Below are 23,127 nucleotides of genomic sequence, written 5' to 3' on the forward strand. Positions count from 1 at the left end.
TGGTGGTTTGTGGGGACTTCAATGTAACCTCAGACCCTATGGTTGACACCTCTTCGCCCACAACTAGGGCCACCCCCTCCCTAGCAGATACTTTCTGGAGAGAAGAACTTTATGACGTTTGGCGTATACACCATCCGTCCGCCAGGGACTACTCATTCCACTCGGGAGTTCACAATATGTACTCCAGACTGGACATGTTTCTGGTGGACAGAGCACTTCTTCCACACGCGCAAGCCTCCTCCCTAGAAACTATCAAATGGTCGGACCACGCGGCTATAACTCTGGAAATCTCGGAAAAGGTTAGTTCCCCTCAAACATATATGTGGAGAAGTAGTCCATTCCTATTAGCGGATCCCCAATATAGGTCCAAAATAGAGGCAGATGTGAAGGAGTTTTTCCAACTAAATGATCCCTCGCAAACAGACCCCGTAACTCTGTGGAACGCCCATAAGGCATTCGTTAGGGGCTCCTTTATACAGCAGGGGGCGATTAGGAAAAAACGTATGGAAGCCAAAATGACAGACATATTGGCCAGATTGAGACTGGTGGAAACTGACAACAAAGCGAGACCTTCTCCACTTCTGGCTGAGGAAATAAAAGGCCTCAGACAGGAGTTGAGAGGATATATGCTTTCCACCTTTGAAAAAATGCACAGAAAATCGAAGGCGTCCTATTATTCACAAGATAATAAGGCGGGGAAGTTGTTAGCTTCGCGTTTTAAGGCCCGGTATACTAAAAGTAGAATACCTCATATTATTCACCCACATACGCAGGAGAAGATCTATTCCCCAATAGATATTGCCAATGGCTTTAAGGCGTATTATGCTGATTTGTACAACTTGCGTAATACCCAACCTACGCCAGATCAGATCAATGATCAAGTTAACCACTATCTTAGGTCCCTGGAGTTGCCCACATTGGATAGCTCCCAGCTTCTAGGTCTTAATTCTCCGATTGAGGCCGGGGAGGTGGAAGCAGTGATCACGTCCCTTCCAAGAGACAAGGCGCCTGGCCCAGATGGCTTTGCCAGTCACTACTATAAGGAACTAAAACAGATCATTAGCCCCTTTCTAAAAGAGTTCTGTCAGTCAGCTATGAATCGTGGTTCCCTGCCAGCGGAGAATCTGCAAGCTCTAATCATAACTCTCCCCAAGCCTGGCAAAGAACCGGACAGGCCCCAAAATTTTAGGCCAATTTCCCTGCTGAACCAGGATGTAAAGATCTACGCGAAATTACTGGCCAATCGTTTAGCTAAAATTCTCCCAGCACTCATTCATGTGGACCAAGCGGGATTCGTCCCGACCAGGCAGACTTATTACAACACAAGACGCCTTCTAGGTATTTTACATCACGTCCAGAGATATAAGATCCCTACATTGGCTCTTGCTCTCGATGCGGAGAAGGCCTTTGATAGGCTACGCTGGGCCTTTGCCTTCTCAGTACTGGAAACTATGGGGATAACGGGACACATACTCACGGCCATTAAGGCACTTTATAGCAATCCTACGGCTAGGACATATGTGAATGGTGCCTTATCTGATATATTTGAGCTCACAAATGGGACGCGTCAGGGGTGCCCCCTTTCGCCCCTTATATTTATAATAGCCATGGAGCCATTGGCTCAGGCGATAAGAAGGGACCACGACATAACAGGGGTTACTATAGGTGGGTGTTCTCATGTCATATCCCTGTATGCAGATGACGTCTGCTTGACCCTAACCAACCCTCTAGTGTCTCTAAAGGAAGCAATGGCTCAAATTTCCCAATATGGGGTCCTTTCATATTACCACTTGAATGCCTCCAAAACGCAGGCCTTGCCTTTTAATATGCCGGGTCACCAGGTAGGAACTTTGCACAACTTATGGAAGTTTGACTGGAGACTGGATAGCATTAAGTATCTGGGAGTGAATGTGTCCTCATCCCAAAGCCTGCTGTATACCCAGAATTATGAGGCTTTATTGCAATCCACGGAAGGGGAACTCTCAGATTTTGCCAAATATGACACCTCGTGGTTGGGGAAGATTGCCGCGTTCAAAATGTTTGTCCTGCCCAAGTTCTTATACTTGTACCGCACCCTACCAATTTCCATCCCTGATAAGTTTTTCTCTAAAGCACATTCATTGTTATCTAAATATATATGGAACGGGAAGCATCCTAGGATAGCTCGAGAAATAATGATAAGAGAGCGCAATAGGGGGGGCCTAGCACTACCTGATTTGAAAATGTATTACATTACCTCGCTAGTCTCCATGTTAAAGGGGTGGACTAAACCCTCTCAAGATCTACCGTGGGTCCAGCTCGAGGCTTCCCAGGCTGCTCCGTATTCCTTGGAGGGTCTGTTAAACCTGCCATTTTGGACAATACCCACTCCCACACAGTTAGGCCCGGTGGTGTCAGCATCCTTGAAGGCGTGGTCCAGATATCACTTCCTAGCAGACGCAGATAGTCCCCCTACAATCGCTTCTCTCCCCTTTTCAACTATATGCGCATTGCTTCCCCAAACAGATCTGTCGCTTTGGGCGTCAGCGGGTATACTAACTGTAGGAGATTTATTGGTGCAAGAGGTGTTGCAACCATTCCAGTGGATCAGGGACAAGTACTCTATTCCTAACCAGGAGTTCTTCAAGTATCTCCAGCTTCGTCATTTTCTGCAGGGCCTGCGGCCATCCGGAGTAAAAATGGACAGATTGGCTAGGTTGTATCTTACCAGTGGTCTGAAAGGCCTGAAATCCCTTTACAACACCATTCTTCATTCAGAGTCCTTTAAACGTTCGCATTTGATGGTGGCGTGGGAGAAGGACATGAATCTGTCTATTTCTGAAACGGAATGGCTGCAGGCCCTCGGAATGATACACAAACATTTAAAGTGCGTATCCCATGTGGAATCTGCTATTAAGACAGTTTTACGATGGTATTATACCCCGGATAAACTAGCAATAATGTATGACTCGGTCTCAGATAGATGTTGGAGGGGCTGCGGAGGTAGAGGGACTTTGTACCACATTTTGTGGCAATGTCCTGCGATACAAGCATACTGGTTGCAATGTAAAAGGTTATTGGCTGAACTTGTACCGCGAGGAGTGGTTTGGTCGCCGCAAATGGTCTTACTATTGATAGGGCTTGACGCTTTACCGGTCCGCTTAAGGGCCATTCACTGTATCTTTTGTGTAACAGCGAAGCTACTATTGTTACGTAAGTGGAAGTCCCAAGATATACCAGATATCGCTGAATTGACAGCTGCAATTAACACTTCTTATACGTATGAGAGAATTATAGCTATGGGAGGAGCGAGGTATAGTAAATTCCTCCTAAATTGGAAACCGTGGGCAGATTCTAGTTACAGTGTCCAATTTTAACATTGCGGACGAGATATAGGGAGGCCCCCTTGTGCAAGCAGGCGAGCCTGCAATGGTCTTGGGCTGGGAAAGGATTGTTGGAAGCTGGGAAGGTTGGCCATTGGCTTCGGAAATAGTAGACTTAGGTAGCCACTTACTCCTAATCAATGCTAACTTCGCTGATAACAGGCATTTATTGTATTAATGTGATGCATTATATTGTTTGCCAATCGGGAATGCCCGAGGCTTTTATGTTCCTTTATACCTTGATAAACTTAATAAAAAATTATTGAATCAAAAAAAGATACCTATGACCAGCTACCAGGACCTTAATCATACACTCCCAGCCCGTCTAGCTGCAGTTAGGGTACATTCACACGACCGTATGAACGGGTCCGCATCCGTTCAATGCGGTCACAAAAGATGTGCTGTCCGCATCTGTAGTTTCGTTCTGCAGCTGTGCGGAAATATAGAGCATGTCCTATTCTTGTCCGCAATCGCTGGCAAGAATAGGCATTTACTATATAGCGCCGGCCATGTACGGGCCGATAGCCGTGTTTTGCAGATCCGCAATTTGTGGACCGCAAAACACTTACGGTTTTCTGAATGTAGCCTTACTCTGGATATTAGCTGGTGGTCAGAATAACATGACTCAACTATGTATTACTTATGTCAAATGATGTTCTGCAGAGCGGCTCACCGATGCTGCTCTCGGGACTTTCTTCTTCCTCATACATTTCTTCATTCCTGATAAAGGAATCTTCCTCGTTTCTTTCTTCTTTTATCATGGTTTCTGGATTCATTAGAGGATACCCTTCAAAATATAAATGTAAACGGTGTGTGAGCAGCAAACATAGTCCAGAAAACTTTCACACAAAGGGGTTTTATGCAACATGTGATTATGCAGTCAGTTGTTTAGGGGGTAAAAACTTTGCAACTGTGGAGACCGAGATCCTAAAAGCAGCAGGATTAATACAATGGAAGGTAACGGTCCGGCCAGGGAGCGTGTACCGTTAGCCCCAGGTAACTGCTGACATCCAGCCGCAATGGCTAAATCTGCCTATCCACACCCTGTGACGCTATTGTCAGGTGCTGACGTTAAAGGGGTATTCCTGAACGGACATTGATCAGATAAATGGAATGCAAGACTTTCACTCTACATATTCTTAGACAGGTGATAAGTTCTTATGGTTGGACAATACCTTCAAGTGCTTATTAGTTCCATGGCCCCATTTAGAGATTGGTTATGAAATTATTCGGCATCGAATTTTGATCCAATTTAAAGGGGTATGCCCTCCTTACAAAATGGACAGTAGTGGCTGGGGTAATGGGGGAGAGGAGCGGGCTGTGTCACTATCATCGCTCCCATTCACTTCTTTAGGAGGTACAGACACAGCGTAGAACAGCTCATGTGGCTTTTTCAGTAACCCCGGCCGGCTTGTGCCCCAGCATACAGTGGGTATTCTGAGGTGGGTAAACCCCTTTAATAGTCACTAGATTACTATGGGGTATAATGGGGTGGGGGGTGCAGAAAGGTATGTTTCGTTAACTCACTATTCCTGCCTTTCATGCGCCGAAGTTCTAGCTTTGGAAGGAAGCATCGCTTGCTTTTTGAATATTTCTATATACCAGCAGAATGGCTCCAAGCTACCGGGCATGCCGTGAGGGGTAGGGAAGGTGGCAAGTGTCAGGAGAAGAGTGTAAATGACACTGTACATGCACGTCCACCACTGCTATTGGAGGTGGTTGGGGGGGGGGGGGGGGCTGGATATATACTGCTCGGAGGCGTTGGGTGGGGCACACTTACTATGCCAGTCCAAACCTATTAGAAGGAGCAAGCCCTTTATATCATGTGACAGAAACGGAATCTACGCCAGCTGTAGCTTACACCAGTTTTGTGGCATAAATGTTAAAATGTATGAGACCGGCGCGGTCCCCGTAATTTCCATTAAGCGACACCTACAAAGGGCAGTGGAAAAAGTTAAACATTTTTGCACAAAATGAACTTTGTGCAAAAATGTGCGACCTCTGTACTCCAGAAAACTGGTGTAAAGTTCTATTAATGGTCAACATTAAGTGGTAAAATGTTTAAAGGGGCTTTCCAGTACTTAGATTCTGATGATCATCCCTTAAGAACATACAGTGGATGCAAAGCTCTTTCCACAGTGTACTTTCCAGAACAAGCGTATGGCAATTGAGTAGAAGGAACCTTGTGCTTCTGGCTCCAGCCACTCATTATAGTTTCCAGCTCCTGTCCGAGTGATCACAGGGAGGGGGGGGGGTTTACCAAACTCCTACTGATCTGATACTTATTACCTATCCTGAGGATGCGCAATCAATATACAAGTCCCAGAAAACCCTTTTAAAGGGAACCTGTCAGCGGCAAAACCCATCCCAAACCACCAGCAGTACCTTCACGTAGCCGGCGGGTGAGTTTCGAATGAGGATTTTTACTGCATTCTGATGAGGCAGAAGTATGAAAAACGATCTTTTACCCTCCGTCCGCAATATTTTCCAGTCAGGCTTGAAGTCAAGATAACCGCGCCCCATTCCCTGTCCCTTCTCCTGTGACTGACAGCCGGCTGTTCGGCAAAGGATAAAAGATCGAAGGATAAAAGACCGAAGGATATTTCTGCCTCATCAGAATGCAGTAAGAAAAGCAGCATTCGAAACTACGTGAAGGTACTGCTGGCGGTTTGGGATGGGTTTTGCCGCCCACAGGTTCCCTTTAAAAGGGTTTTCTAGTTTTAACAAATGAGACTTTTTTTTTTTGTAATACTGAAACATGACAATTTCCCACCGTGCTTTCTGTACCAAGTAGAAAAATCAGGAAAATAGTGATAAATTGATACAGAAACTATATTGGTTAAACGGGACCTTTCACCGCTCCTGACAGGCTCGTTTTAATATCTTCATGCATTTCCCATGTAATAACAATCCTGAGCATCTATTCCTATGGCTCTAAGTTGTTCCATTCCTCTATTATTACTACTAGAAGTTATGAATGAATTGCTGGCAGTCTGCAGTAAGGGTACAGAGGGGAGGTAACAAGCTGGGGGGGTGTACCTGCACAGTCTCACTCTATCCAATCAGTGCTTCCATTTACAGACCTTGCAGGTACACGCCCCTCAACTGGTTACCACCCCTCTGTACCCTTACTGCAGACTGCTAGCAATTCATTCATACCTTCTAGTAGAAATAATAGAGGAATAGGATAACAGAGACATAAGAATAGAGGCTCCAGGATTGTTATTACATGGGGAATGCATGAAGCTATTAAAATAGGCCTGTAAGGAGTGGTGACAGGTCCTCTTTATTTCTATTATTCCTGATTATTAAACACACAAAAAAAAATTAATTATTAAATTATTAAAATTAAATTATGGAATAAGATGCTTTTCACAATTCTGTATAAGCTGATCACAGGGTGTCTTACTGAAATCAGCTGCAGGGTCCAGGACTACGACAATCTGTACAGGAACCTGGGAGGTATCAAATATCCTACAGTGCCACCACAGGAGAAAAGAAGTATTACAATCCAAGGGCAGTTCACGTAAAGCAAGGACGTGCTGGATCCTCCAAAGATAGAGGTCCCAAACAAGTGTATGTCGAGGCTTCCACCTTAACGAAAGATTATGAAACTTGGCACACAAAAAAAAGCCCTCGGAGATTAGCGGTGATAACGACAGATCTCCTCTGAATGACGGTTTACCTGTACTGGTCTCTGAGCGCCCGTCATAATGTGGATCATACAGCTCTTCCTCCTCGATCTTCACCATGACCCCAGGCTTTACCATAGTACAGTCTTCAAACAAAAAGATAATACAGAAGTCAATAGGACAAATTTACCAATACAGAGGAAGTCACCAGAGACCACTTTTAGGAGCCTCATACTAAAAAATTTAAGGGTTTCTGTCACCAGATTTAACCCTATTAAGCTATCTGACATTAACGATGTGCTAAACCTAACGAGCCTATTCCTACTTTTATCTATGCCCCCGTTACTCCAGAGATCTAACTTTTATAATATGCTAATTAGTCTCTAGGAGCGGGGGGGGGGGCGTTGTTCCTGCTCCTAGAGGCTCTGTTCCCACCTTTGTCACCTCCCTCCAAGTCCTGATTGACAGGGTCAGGCAGCGCTCGCATCTGTCTGCCAGCCCCGTGCTCTGGTGAAATCTCACAGGGCTGGCAGACAGATGCGAGCGCTGCCTGGCCCTGTCAATCAGGACTTGGAGGGAGGTGACAAAGGTGGGAACAGAGCCTCTAGGAAAAAAATAAAAATCACTTCACCTCCCAAAATAAAACGTGATCAAACACTCACACACTGCAAAATGGTATCAATGAAAAGTACAGCTCACCCTGCAAAAAATGAGCCCTCAAACAGCTTTATAAACATAACAATAAAAGTTATGGAGAATATGGCAATGCCACAAGAAAAAGGTTTTATTTTTTTTTAAGTATTAAAAACGACATAAATGTGGTATCACTGTAATCCTACTGACCCGCAGAATGAAGGGAACAGGTGAGTTTTACCACATAGGGAATGCTGGAAAAGCAAAACCCATTGAAACTATGGCAGAATCGTATTTTGATTTTTTTTTTTCAGATTCCCAGTACATCGTGTGCAATATAAAATGGTGCAGTACAACTTGTGCTGCAAAAAAATATATAAAAATGCTAAGTGAAAAATAAAAAAGTTATGGTTTTGGGAAGGCGGTAACTCGCCATGTCCTCAGGGAGGTTAAGATCCTTTGATGCGCCCACAAGGGGAAATATTTTCACTACAGATTTGTGCTTCCCCCTGCAAAATCCACACTGAACCATGTGTTACATGCAGATTTGTTGTGGATTTTGGAGAGGATCTGACAGAGATTTCACCGTCTTCATTGCAAAGAGTAAAATCTGCTGAGGATAGTCACTGCATAAAGCAACATGCTGCGAATTTAAAGTCCTCACTGCCGGCCATTCAGATTTTTTTCGTGGCTGAAATACACCACTTATCTGCTCTGTGCGAGGCGTTGTGAAAGATTGGAGGAAACCCACCCATTTCGCCAGACCTGTAGGGGAAAGATTACTAACCTGCTTCCCCGCTCCTCCTCCTCCTCCGATCCTGCAGTGCTCCTCTGGGTCACCGCTATGCCAACATCTAGTCTGAAAATCACTGGTAGTGACCGGCTCCCTTACATCATTACTAAAGGTCCCATGGCACAAGGGAATCTGGTTTCTGACTGGCTGCGGTAATGTCAACATACGGTTTGACATCAGGGGAGCCCAGCAGAGCATCGCATGCCTGGAGAAGAAGGAGCAAGGAGCTGGCCCCAAGAAGCAGGTAAGTAATCTTTCCTTCACAGGTCGTCCCAAAGCGCGTGATATATCAGCTATTTCCCGGCCTGCAGGGAGATTGTATCTCGGTGTACATCACTGTGCATTGCAGAAACATGCATATCTAGTCCGCTGTGATAGTGAAACACTTACTGCGTGTCAGTATGACAGGCAGGTGAAAGGCGTCACTCTTAGGCCTTGTTCACACTTCAGTGTTTAGTCAGTGATTTCTATCAGTGATTTGTGAGCCAAAACCAGGTGGAACTCTAAACACAGAACAGGAGCAGATCTTTCCCTATAGCTTATCTCTGTGGAGGCTCCACTTCTGGTTTTGGCTCACAAACCACTGATGGAAATCACTGACTAAACACTGAAGTGTGAACAAGGCCTTAGGGTCCATTCACACGTCCGTGAATGTGTCCGCACCCATTGCGCAGAGTGCAGACCTATTCATTCTCTATTGGGCAGGAATGGATACGGACAGCACACAGTGTGCATTTCCGGAGTGGGTCCCAGATCTTCCAGTCCGCGGCTCCGGAAAAAAAAAAATAGAACATGTCCTATTTTTGTCCGCAACTGCGGACAAGAATAGGCAGTTCTATGGGGGTGCCGGCCGGGTGTGTTGCGGATCCACAATACACTACGGACGTCTGAATGGACCCTTAGACTCACTAAACACTTGAGTTATTTGGTTTTTCACCCAGAACAGACCAAATAAGTGAAGTGTGAACTCAGCCTTACAATGTTAGCGTCAGGTATAATGTACTTAACCGTGCAGTGGCCCAAGATTCTACCATAGAACGAAAGAGCGCACTTCTTACACCGCCGTCAGCTGATTCCACATAGATGTCTACAGAACCTGTTCTATTACACACTTATACAAGTAGAGACCCCGACAGAGTGGAGAGGGGGTCAGCAGTAAGTCTGTGTTGACGTCACTGATTATTTTGCCCTTCCTCTGATTCGTCAGAACAATAACCCCAAAAAAACGGATCCTGTCTTTTGAGCATCCACCTTCCCATGGTCAGTATTTGGTCAGGATTAGTAAGACCAAAAACACAGGAGTGGAGTGATGGGAATACTTGCATGTGTTCTGTGTTTTGTACCCACTCCTGCTTTTGGCTTCCAAATCATAAGCAAATCCTGATGCAAAATACCGACTGGGTGATACAGGTCTTATGCTCAACTTGCATGAATTTTGGCCATTTGCCTCTGAAATTGGTTTTATTCAGATGGAAAAGAAGCCCTGCATGCAGGACTTTAATGGCCACTATCACACGGTCAGTTTTTTTGCATCAGTGCTTGATCAGTATTGGTAAGGCAAAAACAGGAGTGGGTCCAAAACAGAGATAACATGAGGTGGAAATATTTGCATGGCTTCTGTGTTTTGGACCAACTCCTGCTTTTGGCTTCCAAATCATGAGCAAATCCTGATGCAAAATACTGACCGTGGGGATAGAGGCCTTATGGATACTCCAAAGACAGGATCCATTGTGTTTTGCATTTTCTCGGTTCTTCTGACAGATCAGAAGGAGGGTAAAATAAACAATTCTGTCAACAAGGCCAAACAGGGACACCAGTGGCCCAGTCACAGAATGGTGAGGGTGTGAACAGCATGAGGAGTCAACATAGTGGCCAACAGCAGAGTGGGGAGATGGGGGGCAACAGCAGTGGCAGTACCTGCAGAAGATGGTGGGTGGCAATAGGAGAAGATGGCAGCAGATGTGTGGCATCAGGCATGTGGCAGTACCAGAATAGTGGAGCACGTGGCCAGAAGTAATGGGCCATTTTTCACAATGTTTTGGTGTGGCTGCAGAATGATCTAGTCTGAAGCCTCAGACACTGGTGGGTGGAAATCCTGGCTGATCCACGCCTGACTTATCTTTACACAGGTCAGTCTCTCAACATTTTGTGTTGAAAAGAGAGTTCTCCTTGGGGTAACTATGCCCCAGTCACACGAAACACCCGCTCTGATGCCACACTACTGGCTGGGAAGGGAAGCTTATCCAGGGCAAACTCGACCACAAATCAAGTTTGGCTGCCCAGTAGTCCAGGGGATCTTGGATGTGGGGTGAAAGGGTGCAGTCCAAGTATGCCACCACCTGCTGGCTCAGGTTCTGCTCCATGTCCTGCTGCTGCTACTGGGTGGTTTCTTCAGTAGGTGGGTGAAGAAAAGACTTAAGGTGCTGCTGATGATGAAGCCCCCTCTTCATCTGGCTCCCACATGCGATCGGCTACATCATCATCCACTACTGTTTGCACGTCACTGATGTCACCCTCACCAGTCTCATGGCAGTGTCCCTGACCGCTCTCAACACCTGCTCCCACGCCACTCATCTTCGCTACTTGCCCGCCTACAGGAGGAAGCGGCAGATCTCTCCTCCAAATCTGGGCTGGGCAGTAGCTGCTGACTGTACTCGATAAGCTCGGAGCAGAACCCGCAGCATACAATACTCCCCGAGCAGAAGGAGTAGAAAAAGCAAGAGGCAGGTTCAGGACAGGTGGGGGGAGGTGTTCCTGGGACATGCCAGAAAAACGCAGCAACTCCTGGCTGTGGGTGTCTGATGTCAGTTGAGATGATGTTAAAGGCAGAGTCAACCATTTAAGGACAGCTGGGTTGCTGTTCAAAACATGACCGCTGGATGACACTGTCAGCTCTGGCCTGTTGCTGCAACTGCTGCTACCACCTCCCCACCACCGCTTCTACTTCTGCCACCTCCAGAAACATTTTTGCCACTGCCTGTTCCCTTGAAAGGCCCTGGCACCTGTCTGTTGGACATAATGTACAGTAACTGTACAATAGCGGTAGTATTAGACCACTTTTTCACCCCAATTAGAGAAACAAGGCCTAATGGAATGACTTATCTATAAAACAAGGCGGAAAAACAAATAACTAAAAATAGAGCACTATTTCACCCCAATTACAGAATTACTTATGTATAAAACAATGTGGACACCCCAGAGGACAGGTCATCAGTACCTAAGTCTCGGACAACCCCTTTAGGGCACTCTGAGCCCGCTGCCACCAATTGTTTACATTACCCAGCACCAAAGCACAACACTGCCCAAGTATATTCCACGCACACCGCCCTGAGAATAAAGCTTTGGGTACATACCAAGGGACTTGAATGAATGGCAGTGCTCCATCATCACTTCCTAGGAGCTTCCCCTTCTTTTCTTAAAGCAGAATTCTACTCAGGGGCAGACGAAAAAGGCGCAAATCAGTCATTAAAGTCAATATGATCCTGAAAGAAAAAAAAGGAAGTCTTAAAAGGATGATAACATGTGGCAGACAGTTATAGACATACAGAACCTGATGAAGGGCCCGCCGTAGCCCTAAATCTATTGTGTGTGATCTCCGATAAAGAACATGGGGGACATTTATTATCCATGTGTGTCAGAAAACTAGTGGCAAAAAGTCGCAAACTTTGGCGCACGTCATGGTTGCACAATTTTTTTTGACTTTTGGGGGGGTTTGAGTAGGGATCGACCAATTATTGGAAGTACCGATATTATCGGCCGATATTCAGGATTTTGTACATTATGGGTATCGGCATCTAACCTTGCTGATATACCGATAATGCGTATAAAGCGAATGCTAGTGAGAACTTAAATTTTTGAAGCATGCATCGGGTGCCGGGAGCGGGGAAGAAGCGCAGCAAGCGCTTCCAAAACTCGCCCTTCCTGGTCTTCTTTGATGGGGCCTGCGCTGCACTGTCCTGACCCCGTACAGCGTCAGCACATAGTGTGCGCACGCTTAGGTGTGAACCAGGCCTAATAAAAGGTCTGATCTGAGGTCTGATAGGGGTTAAAAAAGGTCTGATCTGAGGTCTGATAGGGGTTAATAAAGGTCTGATAGAGGTTAATAAAGGTCTGATCTGAGGTCTGATAGGGGTTAATAAAGGTCTGATCTGAGGTCTGATAGGGGTTAATAAAGGTCTGATCTGAGGTCTGATAGGGGTTAATAAAGGTCTGATCTGAGGTCTGATAGGGGTTAATAAAGGTCTGATCTGAGGTCTGATAGGGGTTAATAAAGGTCTGATCTGAGGTCTGATAGGGGTTAATAAAGTCAGTGAGGAGGGGGGGGGAGGGCGGGATGGTGTGGAAATTGGCATTTGGCACTACTATATTATAAATGTAAAATTATAAATTGACTACCAACTAAGGGATTTGTTAACTTATAATAGACTAGCGCTAAATGCAAATTTCCACCACCTCAGTGACTACCAACTAATATAATATATATTAGGAGATATAAAATATCAGCTATTTCCAGCATTCAATGACTGAATGAATGAAGTAGCCATCTGAATGCATCAAATGCTGATCTGTTTGTTTTAGGAGGGCCCTGAGGAGTACGGGACCCCTTTCTCAGGACCAGTAGGACCACCACCAATAATAATAGTAATAATAATAATAGTTACTCCCTATTCTGTGAATATCCCTTTAAGTGTTTCTTCCCCTCTGCTTCATCAATCTGCAGGGGTCTCGCCACCCAGAACCCTGACGTACAGATCCGTCTTCGGAGGTAGAAGTGAGATAGACACAAACAGAATTGCAGCTCTGGGTCTGGCTGCTGCCCTCTCTGACTTCAGCAGTCTGCACAGCCTTCAGTACTTTTATGGCACTTACCCGCCGCAGCCCACCCCCGTCTTAAGATAATTGACAGGTTTCTTTCCTATGCACAACAGTCAGCCATCATCCGGAGGCGGGGAAGGGTGCTGCCAGCATCAGGTCACCTCCCTTGCACAGATGGTGCACGCTGAAGGCTTAGTCTGGTCAGTACCATAAAAGTAATGAATGCCAGCACAGCAGTGACAGACCTATGAAGGCAACGGGTCTGTCCCCACACTATGCTGCCCTCGGTGAGGAGAGCATAGTGCACCTCCCTTTAAAAACCCTCCATCAGCATGATCAACCCTATTAAACCAGGTATATTGTCTGGTAGGGTTGATTATGCTGAGTAAAACAATATGCTTCTTTTGTTTCTGTTTGTATTTTATGTTTCTATAAAGACTTAACAATGGCAGAGATATATTTTTATATTTATGTAAATTACCTAGTTGGAGCACCAAGGTGCTGGCCATAGCGCTAGTAGCACTGCCAGCGTAATGCCCCTATACTCCCTGTATCCCACCCTCCCATTTGAGTCACATCTCATTCATTCTGAGGCTCTGCCCTGGTGAAGCAGACGCTGCTTTCCGAGCTCACCGGATCCACTGTGACTCAAAGTACGGAGAGCACAGTGGGGGGGGGACGGGGGGGTGCACTAGTGGTGCTCCTGGTGCTATGGCCAGCTCCCTGGTTCTCTAACAAATTTACATAAGAATAAAAATTTATATATTTCAGACATTATTATCCCTTTATAGAAAGGCATAATTTTGCTCAACCAGAAACATTCCTGGTTTAACGAGGTTGATGGTGCAGACAGAGGCATCGCGTTGAGGCTGCTTTCACACAGTCAGTTTTTCATCAGATGCAAAAACACAGAACAGGTGCAGATCTTTCCATTGTCCCTTATCTCTGTGTAGCCTCCGCTTCTGGGTTCAGCTCACAATCACTGATGGAAATCACTGACGTGTGAAAGGGACCTTAGTATTCGGTCAATATTTGCTCAGTGATTTCCATCAGGGTTTTCTGGGCCAAAACCAGGTGCAACTCTTTCCATTATACCTTATCTCTGTGGAGGCTCCACTTTTGGGTTTGGCTTACAATCACTGATTTAAATCACTGACCAAACACTGACATGTGAAAGAGGCCTCCTCGCACTGTGACAGATCTATTTTCCACCCTCGTTCACATGATGTTTTTCCCAGAACCACACAGCATGAAAGGCTGCAGGGTATTCACAGCAAATGAGACAGAGAATCAGAAAGGAATGGAAATTACAGAGACGACAGCACAACCCGATCCACGCCTGGTCAGGAGACCCTTTCAGGGGCGGCTGCGCAGGGTGCAGATCGGAAAATCTGCAAGAAATGTCCTCCAAAATGTAAACATAAAACACACATAAATCTTCACTAATGATTGCGGTTTGGGCATTTCTTTTGTGTGGATTTGATGCGGTTTTCCCACAGATCTCATCCTTCCAAAAGGCGAAATCCGCCCACAAATACGACACGCTGCAGATTTCAAAATCCGCACAGCAGCAAAGGGGGAGATTTATCAAGATTGAGGCTTTCTTCGCCCCCGGTCTTTGATATCCCCTGAGCTGCCAGAGGATGCGCCTTATTTATAAATTAGGTGCATCCTCAGGGCCCGTGTTCTGGCCGTGCCAACGCTGCAGACTGCAAAATGAACGAGCACCATGTGCCCGCCATCTGCGGACGCAGACCCATTGACTTGAATGGGGTCCGTGATCAGCATCCAATGGTCCGCAACTCCGCACTGCAAAAAAAGTAGTGCATGCACTGTGCAGAGGCACCGACGGAAAACCCATGGAAGCACTGGCGTGGGCTTCCAATCTGTGCCTCCGTTCCACACCGTATTTTCCGGATTGCAGACCCATTCAAGTGAATGGGTCTGCGTCCATGATACAGCGCACACGCGGCCAGTGCCTGTATATTGCAGACCTGCTGTTCGCACAGGCCGCCTACCGTCGTGTGAATGAGGCCTGAACAGAAATCTAGGACACCTCAGAGCTGCCGCAGATTTCTGGCTTTATATCCACCATCGTGCGGATCTTATGCGCGTTCCCCTTCACCCGTGTGCCGGTAGCCTTAGGGCTCTTTCAGGCGAGCGAGTCTATTGCGTGTAAGCGTGACCCTCCGTTCTGGACCTGCAGGCGTGATTTATAATGCTATGTGCCTCTGCTTGACCTTTTTACTACAGTATCATAGTGACCGCGTTATGTCCGTGTGATCCTGTAGAAGGAAGGTCATGCGGAGGCGCACAGCATTATAAATCTGTATAATGCTGTGCGCTCCTGCAAGACGAGCGGCGTCCAGAACAGAGGGTCGCGCTCACACACACACACACACACACACACACACACAGAGCGCGAATCCCGCAATGGACTCGCTCGTCTGAAAGAGCCCTAAGACTAGCGGCAGATGGGTGCAGACGGTCTTGTAGAAATTGCGCGCCGATTTTGACGCGTTTTCGCATAAAAAAAACGCATGTTACTTGCGGTTTTTGTTAGGGATTTGCCGCAGATCTCACGCTTGCATTGAAAAGGGTAACATCCGCACTCGAGAAGAGCAGACAGAATTGACGAGCTGCAGATTTCAAAATCGGCACAGAAGTGAGAAAGCAAAGTAACTTTCACATCTCCGTTTTTGCTGGATCCGTTTCCGTTATGTTAATACAGCCGGCTGCGTCCATCACGGGCGGATCAAGCTGTATTCTCTCCAATATAGCCAGGACAGATCCGTCTCTAAAACCATTGTAAGTCAACGCGCGCTGGATCCGTTTCCTTTTGTATCCGAGAAAACGGATTCGGCATCATTGACTTACATTGTGTGTCGTGCCGGAACTGCTTTGCTCCGCATCCCAGGACGCCCTAAAAAACGCTGCTTGCACTCCGTTCCGTTGATAATGAATGGGAAGCGTTTTCCTCCGGTATGGAGATACTATGACGGAAAGGAAAAAATAACGCAGAGGTGAAAGCAGCCTAATCTCGTACCCCTTTGGGGGTTACTGTATTATGCTGCGGCTTTTCCTCACGAGAAGGCCTCATGCGCGCATCCGCAAAAAATACGGATGACGTCCGTGTGCGTTCCGTATTTTGCGGAACGGAACAGCCGGCTCCTAACAGAACAGCACTATCCTTGTCTGTAATGCGGACAATAATTGGACATGTTCTATTTTTTTGCTGAACGGAAATACGGAAACGGAATGCACACAGTTTTTTTTTTTTTTTTTGCGGACCCATTGAAATGAATGGTTCCGCATACGTTCTGCAAAAAAAAATAAAAAATGGAACGGACACGGAAAAAAAAAAATACGTTTGTGTGCATGAGGCCTAATCCACAAGGAAAAAGAATGCATAATCCGCAACGTGTGCCGGCAGCGACAAAAGGTGCGACAAAAAATAGGAATAAACCCGAGCAAAACAAATAATAAAATGCCCACGGCGAACATGTTTCGGACCTCACGTCCTCATCTCTTTGGCTCCCTCCAGCTCCTCCACATCCCCTTACGCCCCGCCGGCTTCTATAACCATCTGTCTCTGATAAATTGCCTTCAGAAGCAGCCGCCGGCCCAGGACGGAGCACAAAGTCTGATACGCAGCCATATGTCATGCATGAAGCGCCTCATCCAGACCACAGATAGACCAAAAAAAAAAACACAGTCACACAATTCTGCTGAACAGACCAAGTTCTACGGCTGACTGCAAAACGAGTCATGCGATGCCTCCCCCTCCCCCATGGAGCACAGGCAGGGGAGCGTGCACTCCGGCTCTGTACAGTGCATTACCTGCTAAGGCTCTGTTCACATCTAGTTGTGGCTTAGAATGGAAGCCATGATGTTCTGCAGACATTGCGGTATCGCTGCGTCACTCAAGCCGTGATGTTCTGCAGACATTGCGGTATCGCTGCGTCACTCAAGCCGTGATGTTCTGCAGACATTGCGGTATCGCTGCGTCACCCAAGCCGTGATGTTCTGCAGACATTGCGGTATCGCTGCGTCACCCAAGCCATGATGTTCTGCAGACATTGCGGTATCGCTGCGTCACTCAAGCCATGATGTTCTGCAGACATTGCGGTATCGCTGCGTCACTCAAGCCATGATGTTCTGCAGACATTGCGGTATCGCTGCGTCACCCAAGCCGTGATGTTCTGCAGACATTGCGGTATCGCTGCGTCACTCAAGCCGTGATGTTCTGCAGACATTGCGGTATCGCTGCGTCACTCAAGCCGTGATGTTCTGCAGACATTGCGGTATCGCTGCGTCACTCAAGCCGTGATGTTCTGCAGACATTGCGGTATCGCTGCGTCATTCCTGCTATGATGTTCTGCAGACATTGCGGTATCGCTGCATCACCCGAGCCGTGATGTTCTGCAGACATTGCGGTATCGCTGCGTCACTCCTGCTATGATGTTCTGCAGACATTGCGGTATCGCTGCGTCACTCCTGCTATGATGTTCTGCAGACATTGCGGTATCGCTGCATCACCCGAGCCGTGATGTTCTGCAGACATTGCGGTATCGCTGCGTCACTCCTGCCATGATGTTCTGCAGACATTGCGGTATCGCTGCGTCACTCCTGCTATGATGTTCTGCAGACATTGCGGTATCGCTGCGTCACTCAAGCCATGATGTTCTGCAGACATTGCGGTATCGCTGCGTCACTCAAGCCGTGATGTTCTGCAGACATTGCGGTATCGCTGCGTCATTCCTGCGCAGCGGGTGATGGAGGCAAATGAAAAGATGAGACTTACGGATCACGTATGTTCTCAGTTCTGGTTGCCCCACCGGATCCATCACGTCTCGTCGCTCTTGCCCGATGCGCGTAGAAGATATAAAATATATATCTATGTCTGAGCACGCACAGCCGGGGGACGGTACGGGTGCAGCGGTCAGCTGATGAGTCATGTGACTGCCAGCGCCATGGCGTACCCCGCCGCAGCCGGAGGAATCATAAAATCCTTATCAGGAGACCTCGCAACGCTTTTCACTTCGAGGCTTCGTTCACGCGGAAGTATCTCGGTCAGTAATTTGCATCAGTATTTGTAAGTCAAACCCAGGAGCGAATCCAGAACACGGAAGACGTGAAAAACTTTCCATTATACATTTTCTTCTTTTTTTCCTGCTCCTGGTTTTGGCTTACAAATACTGGTGCGCGACCCATTCCTGACTCATCTCTGAGATACGGGGGCGTGACCTCTGGGGTCCTCAACCTGCTGCCGGCCCCAAACAATAATATACTTTATAACATGGACACACCCTTTAAATGAAAGGGGCTGTCCCAAAACATGGACTGGTACTTATCACTGAAGGCCGCATGCGCACAAACGTATTATTATTTTTTTCCTGCATGCAATCCACATTTTGTGCGGAACGGACGCGGACCCGTTCACCTCGATGGGGCCGCAAAATATGCGGACGGCACACCGGTATCTCCGGTATCTCTGTTCCGTGGCATCCGCAAAAATATAGAACACATAGGAGAGGGCGATATAAATTATATACGATATAAATTTGGGCAACGGTATAGATTTTGTCTACATCGCCCTATCGCGGTAGATGACCACGGAGCGGTAGTGAATTAAAGAAGCTTCTCGCTCACCGCTCCGTGGCCTCCCAACTTAGCACCGCGCTGCACTGGCCAGGGCCTTGCGACGGATCCGCAAAAAAACGCTAATGTGAAAGTAGCCTTAGCTGACCGCAGACAGACCGTTCAAAAGCTCGGCCATGTTTAATATTTTCATCCGATGGTCCAGCCCACAGATCTTTCTTAGGCCTCTTTCACACGACCGTTTTTTTTCCCCCCCGTTTACGGGCCATTTTTTGCGTTCCGTATACGGAACCATTCATTTCAATGCTTCAACAACAAAAAAAACCGGAACGTACTCCATATGCATTCCGTTTTCGTATTTCAGTTTTACCGTTCCGTTGAAAGATAGAACATGTCCTATTATTGACCGCAAATCACGTTCCGTGGCTCCATTCGAGTCAATGGGTCCGCAAAAAAAAAATGGAACACATACTGAAATGCATCCGTATGTCTTCTGTATCTGTTCCGGTTTTGCAGAACCATCTATTGAAAATGTTATGCCCAGACCAATTTTTTCTATGTAATTACTGTATATGCCGTACGGAAAAACGGAACGGAAACACAACGGACACAAAAAACAGAACGGATCCGTGTAAAACGGACCGCAAAACACTGAAAAAGCCATACGGTCGTGTGAAAGAGGCCAACTGAACGTTCCCAGAAAGATCTTTCGTCCATCGCCGGCTTTCAGTGAATGTACGAGGGCATTATGAAAAACCGTAACGGCGAATGAGGACTACAATGTGTATGGCCGCGTCTGAGAAAACGAACAATCACCAGATCGCTGAGCAACCATCAACAGTTCTATCTAAAGTGTACGGCCTGGAAAAAATAAAAATAATAAATAAATAAATCGCGGCATCTTCTGCATTGTGCGTTTTTCACGCAGCTCTGGCTCCATAGCTCTCTGTCCAGATGTTCCGGCACAAATGCTTGCAGTGGTTTTTGTCCGTCGGAAACCTGGCATTTATGCCGGAAATCAGCCGGATCACCGCCAGATTCCATTAGACTCAACAAGGATCCGGCGGTGACGGAGGTGTGAACGGGGCCTTACAACCGTGAAGGAATTCACAGCATTCGTTACGACGCAGTAAGGCTAGGGCTACACGGCGACATTTTGTCACGCGACAATTTTTATAAAGATAGATGGATTTTTCTGCGGCTGGGTCGCAGCATGTGGCAGTGCGACGCCATAGACTATCATAAAAATTGTCGCACGACACATGCTGCAGTGTAGCCCTGGCCCAAATCCTCTCCAGATGAGCCGTGTCCACAGCGGGAAAGCCAGCGCAGCTGAACCTACCCCTAAGGACTGTTTCACATGAGAGTGTCCCTTGCAGGAATCGCGCTCCGTGTGAGAGAGGGATCCTGCGTCCTGGACTTAGGAAGCGCACAACATTATCATGATTGATAATACTATGTGTCTCTGTGTGACCTTCCTGTGACAGAATCAGACTGACATACAGCTGTCAGTATAATTCTGTAGATACAGGTCACACAGAGCATTATAAATCAGTATAAGGCCTCATGCACACGACCGTTGTGTGCATCCGTGGCCGTTGTGCCGTTTTCCGTTTTTTTTCGCGGACCCATTGACTTTCAATGGGTCCGTGGAAAAATCGGAAAATGCACCGTTTGGCAGCCGCATCCGTGATCCGTTTTTCCTGGCCGTGAAAAAAATATGACCTGTCCTATTTTTTTCACGGCCAACGGTTCACGGACCCATTCAAGTCAATGGGTCCGTGAAAAAACACGGATGCACACAATATTGTCATCCGCGTCCGTGATCCGTGTCCGTTTTTTCCTATCATTTCAATGGCTAACTTGACTTAGATTTTTTTTTCATTTTTCGTGTCCGTGGATCCTCCAAAAATCAAGGAAGACCCACGGACGAAAAAACGGTCACGGATCACGGACCACGTTTCTGCGGACCTTAAAAAAAAAACGGTCGTGTGCATGAGGCCTGACGCTGTGCGCTTCCTACGTCCAGAACGGAGGATCGCTCTCTCACACGGAGCAGGATTCCCGCAAAGGACACACTTATGTGAAAGAGGTATAAGACAACAGCTATACAGAACACACTGCACTGGATATACAGCGCTGGTACCGTACTCACTACACTGGATACACAGCGCTGGTACCGTACTCACTACACTGGATACACAGCGCTGGTACCGTACTCACTACACTGGATACACAGCGTTGTACTGTACTCACTACACTGGATACACAGCGTTGTACTGTACTCACTACACTGGATACACAGCGCTGTACTGTACTCACTACACTGGATACACAGCGCTGTACTCACTACACTGGATACACAGCGTTGTACTGTACTCACTACACTGGATACACAGCGTTGTACTGTACTCACTACACTGGATACACAGCGCTGTACTGTACTCACTACACTGGATACACAGCGCTGTACTGTACTCACTACACTGGATACACAGCGCTGTACTGTACTCACTACACTGGATACACAGCGCTGTACTGTACTCACTACACTGGATACACAGCGCTGTACTGTACTCCCTACACTGGATACACAGCGCTGTACTGTACTCCCTACACTGGATACACAGCGCTGTACTGTACTCCCTGCACTGGATACACAGCGCTGTACTGTACTCCCTGCACTGGATACACAGCGCTGTACTGTACTCCCTGCACTGGATACACAGCGCTGTACTGTACTCCCTGCACTGGATACACAGCGCTGTACTGTACTCCCTGCACTGGATACACAGCGCTGTACTGTACTCCCTGCACTGGATACACAGCGCTGTACTGTACTCCCTGCACTGGATACACAGCGCTGTACTGTACTCCCTGCACTGGATACACAGCGCTGTACTGTACTCCCTGCACTGGATACACAGCGCTGTACTGTACTCCCTGCACTGGATACACAGCGCTGTACTGTACTCCCTGCACTGGATACACAGCGCTGTACTGTACTCCCTGCACTGGATACACAGCGCTGTACTGTACTCCCTGCACTGGATACACAGCGCTGTACTGTACTCCCTGCACTGGATACACAGCGCTGTACTGTACTCCCTGCACTGGATACACAGCGCTGTACTGTACTCCCTGCACTGGATACACAGCGCTGTACTGTACTCCCTGCACTGGATACACAGCGCTGTACTGTACTCACTGCACTGGATACACAGCGCTGTACTGTACTCACTGCACTGGATACACAGCGCTGTACTGTACTCACTGCACTGGATACACAGCACTGTACTCACTGCACTGGATACACAGCGCTGTACTGTACTCACTGCACTGGATACACAGCGCTGTACTGTACTCACTGCACTGGATACACAGCGCTGTACTGTACTCACTACACTGGATATACAGCGCTGTACTCACTACACTGGATACACAGCGCTGTACTGTACTCACTACACTGGATATACAGCGCTGTACTCACTACACTGGATACACAGCGCTGTACTGTACTCACTGCACTACTGTACACTGGGCATACCACTACACTGCACTAGTCATAACTGTACTCACTGTACATGGTCACACTGCATGCAGTGCACAGCGCCGGACACACACTCGGTCTGGGCACAGCTGCTGCTCCACCATACACGGCTGCAGCGCCCGGAGCTTTGTACAGTAACCAGTCATAGCGGGTCGCTGAAGTGTGGCGGGTCACCGCTAACACCCGCTGTGCACTGCGTCTGACCCGCGCCGGTATCACAACGCCCACCCTATAAGTGAGGCTCTAACCTGCGCACGTCCAGGACCGCGCCCGCCCTCCGTCTCCGGGCAGCTGCGCGGGACTCTCAGAGGAAGGCGACAGCGCGGAGCAGCTGGTAGTCACCCGAGGAAGCCATTTCTTCCCAGCGTTACCCAGGGGGGCGTGACCAACACATCTTGCGTCCGATTGGCTGCAGCCCATGCTTCGCGACTAAAGGGATTATGGGAAAGTGAGTTCCTGTCTGTCCTCCATGAAGCGAGGAGCTTCCCCTCAGTCACTACATTTCCCAGTGAGCAACGCGAAAGGATCAGGTGACGCGAAGCAGCCAATGAAAAAGCCATTTTTTTTGTCAACGCCTTAGAGAAGATCAGAGAAGCGTGTAGTGTACATCAATGTGTGAGGGGAGAGGAGTGTCAGCCCAGCGGCCCAGCGCTCAGGACTAGTGCAGAAGGAATAAGAAGGAAAACAGTAACCCTTTAAGGACCTAGCCAGTTTTAGCAGCCTCGCCTTGCAAGAGCCGTC

General features: G+C 47.5%; 1 protein-coding gene across 7 annotated transcripts in view; it reads right to left on the bottom strand.

The window, feature by feature from the left end:
* LOC122945997 overlaps positions 1-22,784 on the bottom strand; it is a 60,837-nt gene extending 38,053 nt beyond the window's left edge. For 4 of the 7 annotated variants that reach the window (XM_044305259.1, XM_044305262.1, XM_044305257.1 and 1 more), the window contains exons 1-4: positions 22,635-22,784; positions 11,774-11,902; positions 7,048-7,140; positions 4,003-4,149 (exon numbers count right to left, since the gene is read on the bottom strand). In XM_044305259.1, coding sequence (XP_044161194.1) covers positions 4,003-4,149; positions 7,048-7,140; positions 11,774-11,807 — 274 coding nt within the window. In that variant the 5' untranslated portion in view covers positions 11,808-11,902; positions 22,635-22,784. The remainder of the gene's footprint in view (positions 1-4,002; positions 4,150-7,047; positions 7,141-11,773; positions 11,903-22,634) is intronic. The other 3 variants (XM_044305261.1, XM_044305258.1, XM_044305256.1) reach the window with 1 other exon arrangement.
* Between the last annotated feature and the right edge of the window lie 343 nt (positions 22,785-23,127).

This window comes from Bufo gargarizans, chromosome 9 (genome assembly GCF_014858855.1).
Source record: "Bufo gargarizans isolate SCDJY-AF-19 chromosome 9, ASM1485885v1, whole genome shotgun sequence".
NCBI classification, from domain to species: domain Eukaryota; kingdom Metazoa; phylum Chordata; class Amphibia; order Anura; family Bufonidae; genus Bufo; species Bufo gargarizans.